Source organism: Anguilla rostrata, chromosome 11 (genome assembly GCF_018555375.3).
Source record: "Anguilla rostrata isolate EN2019 chromosome 11, ASM1855537v3, whole genome shotgun sequence".
NCBI classification, from domain to species: Eukaryota; Metazoa; Chordata; class Actinopteri; order Anguilliformes; family Anguillidae; genus Anguilla; species Anguilla rostrata.
This window is the reverse complement of record NC_057943.1, coordinates 23119148-23136841: the sequence shown is the minus strand read 5'-3', so window position 1 is coordinate 23136841 and position 17694 is coordinate 23119148. Positions and strand designations below refer to the sequence as shown.

General features: G+C 53.6%; 1 protein-coding gene across 1 annotated transcript in view; it reads left to right on the top strand.

Moving 5' to 3' along the window:
- The window catches only part of plxna2 (plexin A2), a 213662-nt gene that overhangs the window by 128604 nt on the left and 67364 nt on the right, over positions 1 to 17694 (top strand). Inside the window, exons 8-12 of the mRNA XM_064298828.1 lie at positions 3973 to 4069; positions 9197 to 9311; positions 10588 to 10788; positions 12172 to 12268; positions 14057 to 14253. Coding sequence (XP_064154898.1) covers positions 3973 to 4069; positions 9197 to 9311; positions 10588 to 10788; positions 12172 to 12268; positions 14057 to 14253 — 707 coding nt within the window. The remainder of the gene's footprint in view (positions 1 to 3972; positions 4070 to 9196; positions 9312 to 10587; positions 10789 to 12171; positions 12269 to 14056; positions 14254 to 17694) is intronic.

Genomic DNA, 17694 nt, shown 5'->3' with positions numbered 1-17694 from the left:
TGTGGTTGTGGTTGTGGGTTTGGGTGTGTGTGTGTGTGTGTGTGTGTGTGTGGTTGGTGTGGTGTTGGTGGTGTTGTTTGTGTGTGTGTGTGTGTGTGTGTGTTGTGTGGGGTTGTTGTGGGGTGTGTGTGTGTGTGTGTGTGTGTGTTGGGAGGAGAGAGGGAAAATAATCAAATAGCTTTATCAGAGACTGGCTCGAGCCTGTTTTGAACAGCGTGCCTGGATCAATGTTCAGGGGGTGGTCTGGAAAATTCCTGCTCCAAGCAGCAGTGGCCTTAATGTTCTACACGCTGCAGTGAATGGCCTACTGTAGGCCCATTACAAGGCCTTGCTTTACAGGGAATTGTGTTTGCAGAGCGGTGGAAGACTGGGGTTCATTTCCCTGCTGGCCCAGTGCTGGTTTACCCTCGAGCAAGGCACACCTGAAATTCAGCTGTGTTCATGGGTCACACGCAGGATGAGAATCTTCCCTGGATGAGGCCTTCTGCTAAGCAAACTGTGGTCAGGGTGCTACGGTGCTCCCATTTTAGTAGCATTTGTTCCTGAAAATTGATGTGTGCTGTAAAACTGTAAAAATCATTTTGGTGAACATCTTCTATTTGGGACATGTTAATGTGCTCCTAAATTTTTCACCTTAGGAGTGCATGTATTTCTAGGAAAAAAATGTTTACCCTGGTGTTAAAAGAATCTATTTAGAATCACAGCTTTCTCAACAGAACTTTCTCAGAGTGATTTCACTGAATCGATATGCTCACTCATACATAAAACCAAAGGATTAGGGCAAGCACATTATGTGTGTGTGTGTCTGTGTGTGTGTGTGTGGTTGTGTGTGTAGTGTGCTTATGTGTGGTGCGTTGTGTGTGCGTGCATGCGGTGCGTGGCGTGTGCTTGGGCGTCTGCGTTGTCCTGCGTGCGTGCGGTGCGTGCGTGCGTGTGCATGTGTGTGTGAGTGTGTGCATCCTCTGTGCGAGCTGCTCTGTAATCCCCCTGCTCTGGAGAGTAAATGGCAGGAGTGTGTACTCAGGGAGCCAGCGCTGGGGAGGGGGATCGAGCGGGCGTTTGTCATTAGAGCCTCCCAGCTGCCGGACCTCTGCAGTAAATGTCAGCTAATCCCCCGGGTTCCCCTCCCCTGCTCACAGGCGGGAGAGGGAAGGAGGATTCCGAATCAGGGCCATCTTCAATCTGCATGGCAGAATGGATTAATCAGTCTGCACAAATCAAATCAGCCTCCTGTTGAAGAGACTGGGGCCCTGCCACCCCTGTGCAAGAGCTGCAGTGAGTGGGCTTGGCTCCCTCCCCAGAGCGGAAAGCACTCCAGTCAGACAGACAGGCAGGCAGGCAGGCAGGCAGACAGACAGACAGACAGACAGGCAGGCAGGCAGGCAGGCAGGCAGGCAGGCAGGCAGACAGACAGACAGACAGACAGACAGGCAGGCAGACAGACAGGCAGTCAGACAGACAGACAGACAGGCAGGCAGACAGACAGGCAGTCAGACAGACAGACAGACAGGCAGGCAGGCAGGCAGGCAGACAGACAGACAGAGGCAGACAGACAGGCAGGCAGCAGCAGCAGCAGGCAGGCAGGCAGCAGCAGCAGACAGACAGACAGCGGCAGACAGACAGAAGCAGACAGGCAGGCAGGCAGGCAGGCAGACAGACAGGCAGTGCAGGCAGGCAGCAGACAGCAGACAGGCAGGCAGGCAGACAGGCAGACAGACGACAGAGCAGAAGGCAGCAGACAGACAGCAGCAGCAGAAGACAGGCAGGCAGGCAGGCAGACAGACAGGCAGTCAGACAGGCGGCCAGACTGACAGACAAACAGGCAGGCAGGCGGGCAGACAGACAAAGAGATGGACGGACAGGCAGGCAGGCAGACAGGCAAACATACAGACAGACAGACAGACAGACAGACAGGCAGGCAGACAGGCGGGCAGGCAGACAGACAGACATATAGACAGACAGACAAGCAGGTTGGCAGGCAGACAGACAGGCAGGTTGGCAGACAGACAGACAGACAGACAGACAGACAGGCAGGCAGGTTGGCAGGCAGGCAGGCAGACAGACAGACGGACAGAAAAGAGACAAACAGACAGACACGTGTCACATCTCTGCACCAAAGCTGCTATTACTGTCCCCATTAAACCAAATCAGTGAGAGAGGAAAAAAAAGCAGGTCCCTAAAAACAGAAGTGAATTTGACTCACTTGCAGAGAGCATTATGACGAGGGTACCATCCGAGGCTCCCACGCTCGGTACCAATCCCATTTCCATATCTGCAGCACGCACAGGCGGCTGGAGTTTATTCCGTCGGAGGGGATGAAATGCAGTTAGCCTTGCGTTACCTGAGAGAGCGCGTTTCCTGCGTCTGTTTAAAATGCGTCTGGCTGTGTCTGGAGGTGGGGAGAATGAATTAGCCCTCATTATTCATGCTGCAGATGCCATTATGCAGGGTGATTCACTGTACACGGCTGGCATTTTACACACATAGGCAGCAGGATGTTTACTAAACTGATTCAGGGTTGCTGCCTACTGTTGCAGTGCCCCTCAGTGATTCAAACGGAGCAAAAAAAAAGATCTCTGGTCTTTGCTTGACTGTTGAAAATGTGGAGATTTAAATATGTTTTATTACACTGTTTACTGGCTTATCAGACGCTCGTACCACAGCAGCAGTGTGGGCAGATTTACTGGATGCCACGGTAACCCATAAATACACTGTTTCTGTTTACTGACTGATGCTCTCCACCTCTGCGGGTGATTCGCTCATTGCAGCAATCAAATCGTCTTCCAGGCTGGTTCTGGTTCGATTCGATCCTGGTTCTGGTTTGGGCTCTGGGTCCTGGTCCTGGTTTGGATCCTGGTCCTGGTTTGGGCCTTGGTCCGGATTTGGGCCCTGGTCCTGGTTTGGACCCTGGTCCTGATCTATAGCTGTCTGCCGGTGGTGCAGTTGTGGTCTGTGGCAGGTGTGCTGTGGTTTGGGGCAGTGGGCTGGTATTGCAGGAGAGCAGAGCCCACAGCGGCTCCCTTGTGGCGGGCAGGAGGGCGACTCTGGGCTTTTGCCCAAATCCATAGCCCGCTCAGCCAGCCTGGCCCTCAGCGGCCTGGCAGGGGACTCCATCTGCCTGGACTGGAGCTCCAGAACTCCTCCCCTGGGCTGGGCTGAGCTGGGCTGGGCTGGGTTGGACTCCACTGCTGGCACCAGCTACCATCTGAGGAAGAGGGAAAGGAAGACATCTCGAGAGAGAAGGGGAGAGAGAAAGAAGGAAGAGGGAGAGGGAAGGATAGAGAGAGGGTGAGGAAGAGGGAAAGGAAGAGGTCTTGAGAGAGAGAGGGGGGAAGAGGGGAGGAGAGAGAGAAAGGGTGAGGTCTTGAGAGAGAGGGGGAGAGGAAGAGAGAGAGGGAAGAGGGAGAGGGAGGGAGAGTGAAAAAGGGTGAAGGAGAGGGAAAGGAAGAGAGAGAGTGGGGGGAGAGGGAGAGGTCTCGAGAGACAGGGAGGAAGGGAAACCAAGCAAACAGAGCGGGGGAGGAAAAGAGAGAGACGTGAATTATTAATTGTTGTATTTTCGATGTTATTATTCATAGTAATATAATTTGTAGTTTAAAGCAATTAGTTTATGAAGTTGTTGTTGGTAAGATGATTAAGGAGAAAAGAGTAATCACCTTTTTGTGCTGTTATTTTAATCCCATCAGAACCTCAGCTTGTATAGGTGGCTGTTCACCCACACTGCACTGCAGCACTGTTTAAAGCAGCCAGAATAATGGGCTTGGGTGGGAGAGGCAGTGGGAGGGAGAAGAAAGACGGAGAGGACAGGTTGCCGTCTGTGCACTGAGAGGAGCCTGTCTGATCTAGTACTCACCTGGCCGTCAGCTCAAACTGCAGCTGCCGGCTCCCTCATTAGAAACAGCGGCCCTAGCCGGCTCTGCCATGCTAATGCTAACGCTAACGCTAATGATGTCTTTCCTCCGTTCCCTCCAGACTGGTTCGGCGTAGAGCTGCGGCTGAACTCCAAGGAGACGGGCCAGATGCTGACCAGCACGGAGGTCAAGTTCTACAACTGCAGCGTGCACCAGCTGTGAGTCCCCCCCCCTCCCCTCCCCTTCCCCTCTCAGCCCTCCGATTGGAGCAGGCCGCACGCGCGCAGACACGTTTAACCTCTGACCCCGGGGCTCCAGCGGAGAGCCTCCCAGTGGACGGCGAGCGCAGAGGAGCCCAAACAAAGACAGAATTAATTAGGGAAACGTCCCCCGCAAACAAGCAGGCCTGCGCAGGCCCACACTGCAACCTGCCCGCAGCCGGCTGCGCAGTAATTACTCTGGGAGTTCTCTGTCCTCGCGACCCACTTTCCACTCGCCCTTAATTATTGCTTATACAAATTAAATGTTGGGACTCGCGCAGAATTGATAGAACAAAGTGTTTCTGTACGCGTTTGTGTGCGTGTGTGTGTGTGTGTGTGCGTGTTTGTGTGTGTGTGTGTGTGTGTGTGCGTGTGTGTGGGTGCGTGCGCGTGTGTGTGTGTGCGTGTGTGTGTGTGTGTGTGCGCGAGTGTGTGTGTGCGTGTGTGTGTGTGTGTGTGCGTGCGTGTGTGTGTGGGTGTGTGTGTGCGTGCGTGTGTGTGTGTGCGCGAGTGTGTGTGTGCGTGTGTGCGTGTGTGTGTGTGCGTGTGTGTGTGGGTGGAGGGAGGTTAATGGAAGAGATGGTTTTTTGACTTCAAACCTCATTATTCTGGACAGGCTGGACAAAGGGAGACCTTAAGCTCTCAGAAAAGAGCTTCATTCACATCCCTCCATACTGCACAGCTCAGTGTGTGCCCTCCATACTGCACAGCTCAGTGTGTGCCCTCCATACTGCACAGCTCAGTGTGTGCCCTCCATACTGCACAGATCAGTGTGTGCCCTCCATACTGCACAGCTCAGTGTGAGCCCTCCATACTGCACAGCTCAGTGTGTGCCCTCCATACTGGGACAGCTGGATGTGTGCCCTCCATACTGCACAGCTCAATGTGTGCCCTCCATACTGCACAGATCAGTGTGTGCCCTCCATACTGACACAGCTCAATGTGTGCCCTCCATACTGCACAGATCAGTGTGTGCCCTCCATACTGACACAGCTCAATGTGTGCCCTCCATACTGCACAGCTCAGTGTGTGCCCTCCATACTGCACAGCTCAGTGTGTGCCCTCCATACTGCACAGCTCAGTGTGTGCCCTCCATACTGCACAGCTCAGTGTGTGCCCTCCATACTGCACAGCTGGATGTGTGCCCTCCATACTGCACAGCTCAGTGTGTGCCCTCCATACTGCACAGCTCAGTGTGTGCCCTCCATACTGCACAGCTCAGTGTGTGCCCTCCATACTGCACAGCTCAGTGTGTGCCCTCCATACTGCACAGCTCAATGTGTGCCCTCCATACTGCACAGCTCAGTGTGTGCCCTCCATACTGCACAGCTCAATGTGTGCCCTCCATACTGCACAGCTCAGTGTGTGCCCTCCATACTGCACAGCTCAGTGTGTGCCCTCCATACTGCACAGCTCAGTGTGTGCCCTCCATACTGCACAGCTCAGTGTGTGCCCTCCATACTGCACAGCTCAGTGTGAGCCCTCCATACTGCACAGCTCAATGTGAGCCCTCCATACTGCACAGCTCAATGTGAGCCCTCCATACTGCACAGCTCAATGTGTGCCCTCCATACTGCACAGCTGGATGTGTGCCCTCCATACTGCACAGCTCAGTGTGTGCCCTCCATACTGCACAGCTCAATGTGTGCCCTCCATACTGCACTGCTCAATGTGTGCCCTCCATACTGCACAGCTCAGTGTGAGCCCTCCATACTGCACAGCTCAGTGTGTGCCCTCCATACTGGCACAGCTGGATGTGTGCCCTCCATACTGCACAGCTCAGTGTGTGCCCTCCATACTGGCACAGCTGGATGTGTGCCCTCCATACTGGCACAGCTGGATGTGTGCCCTCGACGTGCGTCAGGCCTCTGGTGCTATTCTTGACAGTCGCGCGCGGCTCGGAGAAACACTCGGATAAACACGTTTCGTGTAAAAACAGTCTCTCGCAGCGTTTCTGCACGTTATTTTTGGGGCGTGAGCGTGGTGTTGGGGCGCAGCGAGTGGAGTAGCGCTGAGAGTGTGCTGAGCCCACAGGTCTGGTCAGGTGCTCCCGGCTGCCGCTGGCTCGGATTATCAGCGCGGGGCCTAGCGCAGGGGGCCGCTGCCTCTCACAGCAGAAAGCCGGGAGCTTCGCTGAGCCCGGAGACCGTCTGCTCCGGGGCCGGTCTGAAGGGGACCCGAGCGAGGGCAGGGCGGGGTCACTGAGCCGTCTGCTCCCCCCGGGCTGGAACAGCGCTGCACATCCTCCTCAGCCAGCCGGCTGCCTTCCGAGCGGCTGATCCTTAAAGAAGCTCTGTGGCGGGGAGCGGCTAAGCCCATCGCCGCCGCGCCGTTGTCTTTGGACAGCTCCCCTCCCTCTGTCTCCTGGCGGCATTACCGCGGCGATGAGGAGCAGGTTTGCCACGGCGCAGAGCAGCTGATGCGCCTGCACCGTGACACGCTCTCGCTCCGCGCGCACGACAGGGGGCGGGGCCCGGGACCGTGAGACGGGCAGGTCACACTGCTGTCTGCGTGGCGCTCTCCTCTTCCTCCGCCTCTCTCTCTCCCTCTCTCGCTGTCTTTCTCTGCTCTGCCTCTTTCTCTCCCTAAACTCGCTCCCTTTCTCTCTCAAAACTGTCTATCTCAAATGTGTCCCTCTCTCCCATTTCCTCTCACACATCTCTCTCCCTCACTCTCTCTCTTCTTCCCCCTTCTCCCTCTGTCTCTCTCCCTTTCCAAAACCAGATGCCCTGCACAGATCCAGGCCTGGAACATAAAAGGCACCAGAACCCCCCCCCCCCCCCGCCTCGGCTCCCAGTCCCCTGTCACAGGCACGCCCTGCTCTCCTGCAGGCCTCGTTCACCGGCCTGCCTTTCCTCATTCAAAGCGCAGCGTCAGCACACCTGAGAGGGGTTGCGGGCGAGGGGCTCGTCTAAATCAGAACGCCTCTCCTCGGGACGCCCCCCCTCCCCATCCCAGCGGTGCCCTGACATCTCATTCGCCGCTCTTTGACTTTGGGCTAAGCGTTTTGGCAGCTCTGCCCTCCTCTCCCCTCCCCCGCCCCCCCCCCCCCCTCCAGCTCGCAGCGCCGCCCCAAAATCCCTCTCCTTGCGTCCTGTGACACCGCGATGCTCGTTTGAGCGCCAATTATGAGCTCCGGAATCCATTAAAATAATCAGGGCACATAGCGGGGACTCAGTCAGGTGTAGCGGAGGCAGGGAACACGTTTTCCTTTGGGGTGGGTGGGGGGGGGGGGGGAATCAGCAGCCATTCTTTTGAAACGGCTCTGTTGATGAGAAGTCACACCCCCCCCACCACCCCCTGCTATTTCCCGTTTGCTTTTGCTGTGATGAATATTCCATTGTAAACACTCATGCATAATTCAGCCACCTGTAAAAGCAGGAGGAGGCTCCGTTCCCCCCCCCGCCCCCCCCGCCGCGGCTCCGTCGCGTCTGCCAGGAAGGAGCGCGGTACCTGCCGCGGTTCCCGTGGCGGTGTTGGGCGGGATTTCGAGGGCGTTCGGGGTCAGGGTAACGGCGGGCGTGCGTACGTCCGCGGCGCGGTCGGGAGGCTCCGTTAAGAGCGGCGCTCGGCTGCGGCACACGCTGATGCCCGTCTCCCCGCCGTGACCCCCCCGCCGCTCCCGAGCCCGCTGTCTCTGAGTCACCGCGCTGACACACGGCACACGCGCCCAGCGCTAACGGCTAGCAGCCCACGCTCTCTCACTTCCTCATTCGCTGATAGCGCGGTGCCTGATGGGCGGGCTCTTGTTCTATGGTACTGGGAGCTGGATAGCGGAGGAAAGGGGGCGCGGAGTTCGGGCGCGGTGCGCTGACCTCTCGACCCCCGCTCCCCTCGTCCTCTACGCTGCGTGCGCAGGATCGTTTGTCCGCCTTTTCCAGGCTCTCCATCCAGCACCATTACTGCGACAATGCTTGACTAACGCTAACCGCAGGGGAGCCGTGTGAGAGCCTTTCATTCTGCACCGCCGCTTATTTTCCCAGCAGACAACATTTTCCGGGCTGACATGCAATGTTTACTACTGCTAACCTCGTCTGTAAATCATTTAAACTGCCTGCTTTCATTTTAATGGCACATTTACAGTAACAGAGGCATACTATTACAAAAGGGTAACCACAGCAACAGCTTTACAGTACTACTACTACTGCTGCTGTTAATACTACTACTAATACTACTACTGTTTATACTACTACTAGTACTACTACTACTACTACTGCTAATACTGTTACTACTAATACTACTGCCACTGCAATCACTAGTACCACCACTACTACTGCTAGTACTACTACTACTACTACTGCTACTGTTAATACTACTACTACTACTACTACTACTACTGTTAATACTACTACTACCACTACTACTACTACTACTACTTCTGTTAATACTACTACTACCACTACTACTACTACTGTTAATACTACTACTACCACTACTACTACTACTACTACTACTACTACTACTGTTAATACTACTACTACCACTACTACTACTACTACTACTACTGCTAATACTGTTACTAGTACCACTACTACTGCTAGTGCTACTACTAATACTACTGCAACTAATAAAAAAAAGAATAAATAAATAAATGTAAAATAATAGTAATTTTTAGAACTTGGTTTACATTGCACCTTTCATTCATATCTTAGGAACATATAACACTAAATGCTTCACATAAGTAAAATGATACAAAATGAGCACAAAATCAAATAAGGATTTGCTGTCCTAAAATACCTAAAATACCCCCCCCAATAAAATACATGTTAATTACAATTAAACAGTGAAGAGGATGAAAAGGAATTAGCACAAAACCAAGCCCAACAAAAGGCCTTTTTAAATGCTTTCTTTATATGCTGTGAAGTGTATTATGACAAACGATTTGTAGAAGGCGTTACGTAGATAATTCTCGATTTGATTTGAAAATGTTTGTCTTCTGTTGTTTGTTAAAATCTGGAACCAAGTGGGGCCTGGGGGCCTGGATTGGAACATAACTGTGTGCTCTGCTGGGCTCTGCTGTGCATGATGTAGCAGGGTCTGAGTTTCTGTCTGTCTGTTTGTCTGTCTGTTTGTCTCCCATCCCAGGTGCCTGTCCTGTGTGAACAGTGCCTTCCGCTGCCACTGGTGCAAGTACCGCAACCTGTGCACCCACGACCCGACCAGCTGCTCCTTCCAGGAGGGCCGGGTGAACGCCTCAGAGGTACAGAGTGTTCCCCTTCTCTGCGAGACGTCTGTGGGGCTGCGCGTTGCTCCTGGGTTCATGTCTGTCTGTAACACCGCGGAAACTTTCTCACCACAATCAGAGCTGCAGAGCTGCCCTGCTCTGCCTTTCACCGAGAGATTGGATTCTGCCACTGGAGAATCAGATAGCATCTGTGTGTGTGTGTGTGTGTGTGTGTACTGTGCAGTGTGTGTAAGTGTGTGATTGTGAGTGTATAGTGTGCTTGTGTGTGTGTGTACTGTGCATTTTGTGTGTGTGTGTTACTGTGCAGTGTGTGTATGAGTGTGTGTGTGAGTGTATACGTGTGCTTGTGTGTGTGTGTACTGTGCAGTGTGTGTGTGTGTGTGTGTGTGTGTGTACTGTACAGTGTGTGTAAGTGTGTGATTGTGTGAGTGTATACGTGTGCTTGTGTGTGTGTGTACTGTGTATTTTGTGTGTGTGTGTGTGTGTGTACTGTGCAGTGTGTGTATGAGTGTGTGTGTGTGTACTGTGCACTATGTGTGTGTGTGTGTGGGCATTGTGCAGTGTGTGTGTGTGTGTGTGCACTGTGCAGTGTGTGCGTGTATACTCCAGTGTGTGAGCTGGCTGCTGGGTGTGAATGGGGCTCATTGATCAGCTGCAGTACCTGAGGGGCGTGTGAAGGTGAGGCTGTGGGTGGGCCGGCGCTGCCCACTTCTCCCTCTCAGTGCCCTGGAGAGCCAGCGGGCTGAGCTGTGTGACACTCACACTACCACAGAGCATTACTCTTCCTCTGCACTCGCTGCTCTAACCTTTCCTGCTCCGGCCCTGCCCTGTGTCAGACATCTTCCCTATTAGAACCACAACCACGTATGTTAACCTTTGCAGCATCAGATGGGCACCACGTGTGTCTTCATTTCTGGGGGTGCATTTTTTTTTTAGATTAGATTAGATTCAACTTTATTGTCATTGCACAGAGTACACGTACTGAGACAACGAATGCAGTTAGCATCTAACCGAGTGCAAAGAACAGTAAAGTGCAGTAAGGTGTATGTACATATGAATAATATGAATACAATATGATAATGTGAATACATGATACATGTCTCCTGGTGCTGTTTGTGTTTGTTCTGCTCTGAGGAAGCTGTTGTAGATGTTCATTAGGTGTGCTTAACATAAAGCTCTGTGCGTTCCGATGCTGTATGTATTGCTGCTGTTGGAGTTGTTAGCACTTTAAAGGTCCCTTTCGCATGCGGCTTCTTGCTGTGCTTGACCTTTAACCTCGCGCGGCCCGCAGGACTGCCCCCAGCTGGTGCGCTCGGAGGAGATCCTGATCCCGGCGGGCGAGGTGAAGCCCATCACGCTGAAGGCGCGCAACCTGCCGCAGCCGCAGTCGGGCCAGCGCGGGTACGAGTGCGTCCTGCACATCCAGGGGGTCAGCCACCGCGTCACCGCCCTGCGCTTCAACAGCTCCAGCGTGCAGTGCCAGAACAGCTCGGTACGGTACCAACGCACGCACCGGCACATACACATACACACACACATACACACACACACACACACACACGCACACGCTTACGCATACACACCGACGCATACACACACACACATGCATTTACACACCACCACACACCACACACACACACACACACCACGCATTTACACACACACACACACACACACACACACCACACACACACACCGCATTTACACACACACACGCTTATGCACACACACACACACACACGCATTTACACACACACACACACACACATTTACACACACACACACACACGCGCTTACGCACACACACACGCACACGCACACACGCCTTACGACACACCACACACACACACACCACGTTACATACACACACGCACGCATTTACACACACACACGCTTACGCACACGCACACACACACACACACGTGTGCATACAGTCATGCGCACACATACGGTCACATACACATGGGCAATACACACACACACACACTTGGGCATTCTCTTTCCCATTTCCAGAGTACAATATACAAAGGAACATTAATAGAACAGAATAAATATCATCTCCACTCCCCAAAACGGCACATCCACGCACCCGCCCGTTCCCCCCGAATCCCCCGAGAGCATCCAATTATAAAAATAGGATAAATACCACCGCCATTCCTTCACAAAAACGTGTCCCTCCTCAGTTCATCTCCGGCACCCTCCTCCCTCCCGTCCCCCCCATCCTATTCCCCCGCCGGCCCCTGTCCCCGGGGACGCAGCGAGCGATGAATACATCATCATCAGATCAGGATGAGCCGCTCCCGACGGCCATTTCCTTCCCCCCGCGCGTGCGGGCCGGGCGGGCGCTACTCACACGGGGTGCGGGTCAGGCGGGGGGGGGGGGGGGGTCATTGCTATGGAGAGGGCGGCCGCACGCCGTGGTCCTCCGGCCCAGCCCGGGCGGGGCGGGGCTCCGCACACACGCCTGACTGACAGACCGCCGGCGGAACCGGCGATGGAGCCGCCGGGGAGACACGGGGACGGGGCGCGAGGTCGTTACCCAGCCCGCCAGCCCGTGACGCTCCGCCGGCGTTCTGAGGGGATGGGCTGGGGTGGCATTACACGCCGTGCACGTGCGTTCACTGACCTCCTCAACCTGAGAATGTTGAGAAGTGCGTCAATCACATTATGCCAATCTGAGGGAAACGTTAGGTCATCATTCAGGTTCTAACCCGAGCTCGCTCTCTCTCTCTCTCTCTCTCTCTCTTTCTCTCTCTCTCTCTCTCTCTCTCTCTCTTTCTTTCTCTCTCTCCCTCTCTCTCTCTCCCTCCCTGTCTCTCTCTCTCTCTCCCTCTCTTTCTTTCTCTCTCTCTCTCTCTCTCCCTTTCTTTCACAGTATATTTATGAGGGCATGAAGATCAGCGAGCTGCCAGTGGACTTCTCCGTTGTCTGGAACGGCAACTTCATCATCGATAACCCCGAGAACATTCAAGGTAGGGTACCCCCCCCCTCCGCGTAGCGGTGACACCACCCAGTCTGCTCCAGCCTATGAGAACACCCCCCCCGCGTCCCGCCCATGTCACAGTTTCGCCTCCATCGATCCGACTCCCGCTATAGACAGGACCCCGTTCAGGGGCAATCACACTTTCCCCTCACACACTTAAAAAAAACCATCTTCAAACAATTTGTTTTCTCTGCTGGGTAGAGGAAACGGCAAATGCGTTTTTGATTTTACTGCGGCGAAATGAAAAGAGGGGACCAGACAGAATGAAGAATTGTTATATTGATAAAGTAAAAGCTGCAAATTGTTTTCTGCCCGCGGGGGAAACAGAAGTGTGAGACGCGTGCGGAAGTCCCCGACGAGGTCTTCTGTCCTCGATGCCGTCCGCTCGCCTGTTGTAGCGGACGCGTCCGCGTTTAGCCGCTGCTGCGTGCGCGAGCGAGCGCTGGGGAAGAGCCGCCGCCGGCTAACGTTCGTATCACGGAGCAGATAATTCCGTTAGGGGTCTGCGTTAATAACATGACTCCGACACGGGTAAATCCGTCAGGGGTCTGCATCACAGAGTCATTTGGAAAAAGGAGGAATTCTGGGGGACCAAAAAACTAATTGATGTTCTTCAGTGTGGTCATTAGCATTTATTCACTTACAGAAACTCTCATTTTAATGTACCGCTTGGAGAAATATGTCTATTTTCAATAAAGAAATAGATACTGTAATCTTTAAAAAAATGTATTTAGCTATTTTGGTCCCAGCCTGGTTATTATGCTACCCCACTGACATCAGTCACTTACTATGCACCTACTATGGCCCTTAATGATATCTTGTGCTTTTATGTACTGGCAACTGCTACTGGTGGTAACTCTGATGATTAAGCGTTGGCTCTGCTTGTTGCCCAGTCCTTATGTATGCACTTTTGTCAGTTGCTCTCGATAAAAGCGCCTGCTAAACCTCTAAATTTAAAATGTGAAGGCCAGTTTGGGGGGCGTGCTCGTTCCCTACACCTCTAACTGTGCCCCTCTCCCAAACCGTGGCCTGGCACAGCCGCGGTGCTGCCCCGTGACCATGGAGAATGCGCGTGGTAGGCGTGGCTGGTCTGCGTGCGCCCAGCTTGTGACGTCTGGTTGGCAGAACGTTTTTTAGAGAATCTAACGTAAGCGCCCCCAGCACTTTTCCTAGCCTTCCTAGCCACGGTTTTTTTAAAAGTGACAAGCAGCATTGTCGCAGCGGCCTTTTTTTCAGACGCGCGGCAGACGCACTTGGTCTGAGAGGCGCACGCAGCATCCATTCATCCACTTATGCAGCCGTTATTGAAGCAAATCAGGTTAAGTGCCTCGTGTTCAAGGGCAGAACGGCAGCGCTCTGCCTGCAGATCGAACCCGCAACCTTGGAGGTGCGTGTCCACTTACGCATAATCATTGTGCTGCTCGACCGCTCAGTGTCATCTCGGAATGCTTCTCAGTTTTGTTTAAGAAAGAAAGTTTTATTGTGGAAGGTCATTCATATTCAGCAGACCTGCTGTTTCAGCACCTGCTGCTTTATTCTGAAAATGTTATAGGCACGTATCTCCATGATTTCTTTCACAGCTAAATGACCATCAGTAGGTAGGTTTTACTTGGCCTGGATGTTGTAACCGTGACTTGACTGCTTGAGTATCGTTCCCATAGTGATGTCATCCCACAGCCAAATGGAAACCTGACCACGGCCAACCCTGACGTTCAGACGCCGTTCATTAGCCGGCCGGGCGTGCGTGACCGGGCTCCTCCCTCCTCTCTTCCCACAGTGCACCTGTACAAGTGCGCGGCGCAGCGGGACAGCTGCGGGATGTGCCTGAAGGCGGAGAGGAAGTTCCAGTGCGGCTGGTGCACGGGGGAGGGGCGCTGCACCCTCCGACACCACTGCCCCGTCCCCACCTACGCCAGCCGCTGGCTGGACCTGTCCAGCAAGAACGTCAAGTGCACCAACCCCCGCATCACCGAGGTCAGCCTCCCCCCCCCCCCCCCCGCTGCAGACTGAGTTTACGCGCTCCGCTTTCCCAACGCTCACCAAATTGAGCTTACACCCACACAGAGAGTGGAGAATTCAGTAAAGAGTCTGCGCTCCTGCGCTCAGCACAAGAGAAGTTATTTGAGGGGAGAAAAGAAATATAGAAAATTGAATATAGAAAATTGCAGTTTCTTGTATTTTCTGTACTTTTCTTCTTCCTAATGGCATATCGGAGAGAATGTGTGCTCGGGTGAAGTGCTGGCAGGGTACTTTGTAAAAGAGTAAAAGCAGATATTTGTGCTGAAATGTGTGACCCCTGTGCTGCTCAGATCCCAGTTTTTGCTCGTCTTTCCTGGTGAATGTGAATGAGGGAGTGGGCGTGTCCCAGGGGACTGGACTGGCGGATGCTGGAAGTAATAGTGCTGTTTGGGCTCCGGCTCTCTCTCCCTCTCACTCTCTCTCGCTCGCTCTGCTAAATCAATATGCAGGGAGAGAGCAGCTGGTGTTTGTTTTCATGGCGGGAGAGCGAGCATGTGTGTGTGTGTGTGTGTGTGTGTGTGTGTGTGTGTGGGTGAGCACGGACAGGCTTCTCCTCCGCACACCTCCAGCGACATTGGGGGGGGGCTCGACCGTCCCTCTGAGATCCTGCCATGCCTCAGCACTGCTTCTGCACAGCCTGGAGCTCCGTGTGTGTGGTGTGTGTGTATATATACGTATGTGTGCACAGGTGCATGTGTGAAATCATAGCTCTTTTCAATACGGATCGATTCTTTGTAAACACTCCAGATTGTCAGCTCTGATCTCCGCTGAACATGAAGGTTGATGGCCCCACATGGAGCCCAGAAGAACAGCCCCCTTTGCCCTTTTTTTAAAGTCAGAGGCAACACGGTACTGCAGAATGGCACAGAGAGGAAAGGCTTGCAGTTCGAGTGTTCCTGAGCCGTGCGCTCCATCTCTGAGTTAGCGCTGTAGCCTCGCAAAGCCACCCGGGTCCTCTCTGCGTGGAGTTCGCGTGTTCTCCCCGTGTCTGCGTGGGGACTCCGCGTTCCTCCCACACCTAAAGACGTGCGTGTCAGCTGAGGTGTTATGCTGCCACTGCCCTCGACCAAGGCACTGCCCTCAGAACCGAGCTTGGCCCCGAGGCATTGCACTGAAGCCTGGCAGAGGCCGGATTACCCCACGGGGGTTCAGTAAAGTATACCCATCTATCCCTCTCTATCTGAGAGCAAATGAGCAGCCCCTGCTTGTTTTACAGGGATCTGTGGTCACGGAGGCGCTCCTATCGATGTTACTATTCATAACCCGAGCTAAGAGCACAAGTGGCTATCGATTGCAGCCGCGCCGCCGCCGCCGTAAAGCTGCGACGTCTCCTGGCAGTAGCCGCCCCGCGCCGTCGCCGTCCCCGCGCGCGTTCGGTTATATACGAAGGCCCCGGACGCGGGTGCTTCATTTCCCGCCGGCCCTGGCGCATCTTGGCTGAGGTGGCGGGAGTCAGGCTAAAACATGGTATTTAATTATGTTTGGTTGCGCTCCGTCGCTCTGTGTTTAACCCCCCCGCCCCGGCGCCTATGGATCGCTTCTCCTCGGCCGTTTGCCTCCCCGCGCCCCCTGATCTGCCCCCGTGCACGCCAGCCAATTAAAAAGTGAAGTTAATGAGTTCCCTAATTGATTTGCTACACTGTAGCCTAAGCAGCCCGGAAGCGCTAAGCGCGCATCTCCCGCTCTGCTCTTTTTCCCTCTCTCTCCATCTCTCTCTCCTTCACTTTCTTTTCGCTTGTCACTCTGTTTGCCTGTCTATCCCTCCCACTCTCAGTCTCTCTCCTCTCCCTCTCTATCTCTCTCTCTTTTTCTGTCTCTCGGCCTGACTGTCTCTCTCTCTCTCTCTCCTCTCTCTCCCTTTTTCTGTCTCTCGGCCTGACTGTCTGTCTCCCCCTCCGTTTCCCTCCCTCTCTCCTCCGCTCCTTTTCTCTTTTCATTACCCGTCTGGTGTCAGGCTCTGTAAGCGTATGAGCGCTCTTATTGTGGGTATAATTGTATTAGGTTTTGTGCTGTTGCCGTGGCTGCGTGCGAGATGGCAGCGTGTGGCTGTCGGGCTGCCGGCTCTTACGAGCCGTCTCCTGGGACGCATATCTCTCTCTCTCTCTCCCTCTCTCTCTCTCTCTCTCCCCCCCCTCTCTCTCTCTCTCTCTCTCTCTCTCTCCCCTCTCTCTCTCTCTCTCTCTCTCTCTCTCTCTCTCTCTCTCTCTGGTGCATGCTGGGAGTTTTCGTGAGTGAGAGCGTGTGTTTGGCGGGAGTGAGTGTTGCTTGTTTAAAAGCTTTTTACGGCTTTTCTCTTTATTCCATTTTGCGTGTTTTTCACTGTATGATATAGCTAGTTTTTCTGTAGTTAGTGCTGTTAGTTTTGTGTTGGTAGGTGTCGGGTTTTGGTGCGGATGGCGTCCCAAGAGACGCCGTCCGTCTCCCTCCGACATGGAGTACGAATTTTGGCCGATCCAGGTGTCACGGTGGAGGAGGTTCTTCTCGCGGTGGGTGATCTAGTTGGGCATGACAACTTGTCATACGCCTCCAGAATGAATAAAGCGGTGGTTTTATTTTTAAAAGAGGTACGGTTTGTTTCACAATTAATCGAAAACGGTATTTTTATTAATGATTTGTTTGTGCCTGTTTCCCCGCTGGCTATGCCGTCAACCAGGATAACGATATCGGGTGTCCCCCCGTTTATCCCCAATGAGGCGCTGGAGCGAGAGCTTCAGCGTTTTGGAAAAATGGCGAGTGGTTTTAAAAGTATTGGCTTAGGGTGTAAGAACGAGAAACTTAAACATGTCCAGTCTTTAAGGAGACAGGTGTTTATGTTTCTGGTTTCCCCTACACAGTCCCTAGACGTGTCTTTTAGAGTAAAGCACGAAAACGGGTTTTACATGGTTTATGCGAGCTCTGGTAGCATGAAGTGTTTTGAGTGTGGGGATGTAGGTCACAAACGCTCCGCCTGTCCTCACAGACATCGAGCGTCAGAAAACGCGGAGGCCGGTGGTGCTCAGCCGCCGGAGGCTGATGCAGGAGAAGGTACGAGTGGACAGGGAGAAAAGGAAACGCAGCTACCCAAAACATCGCCTTATGATGCAAATGCATTTGGAAAATCAGAGGAGCGGGATCAGAAGGACCAGGCTAACTTAGATGCGACTGTAACGATTGTAGACTGCCCAGCCCCGAGTGGTGTAGGAAGCGGGGCTATAGTTACGGATTTGTCGGGAGTGGAGGTAGCTGAGCCGCGTCAGGCAGAGCAGGCACAAGGGCGATGACTGGGTCCGGCTTAGGTAAGCAGGCTAGCGGCGAGGGAGCGGTGGCTGAGCCGCCTGTCACTGAGAACCAGGAAAACGATGAAATGGAGTATGACTCCGATTCAGATGGCGTGTCAGTAACAGACTCACAGCAAAG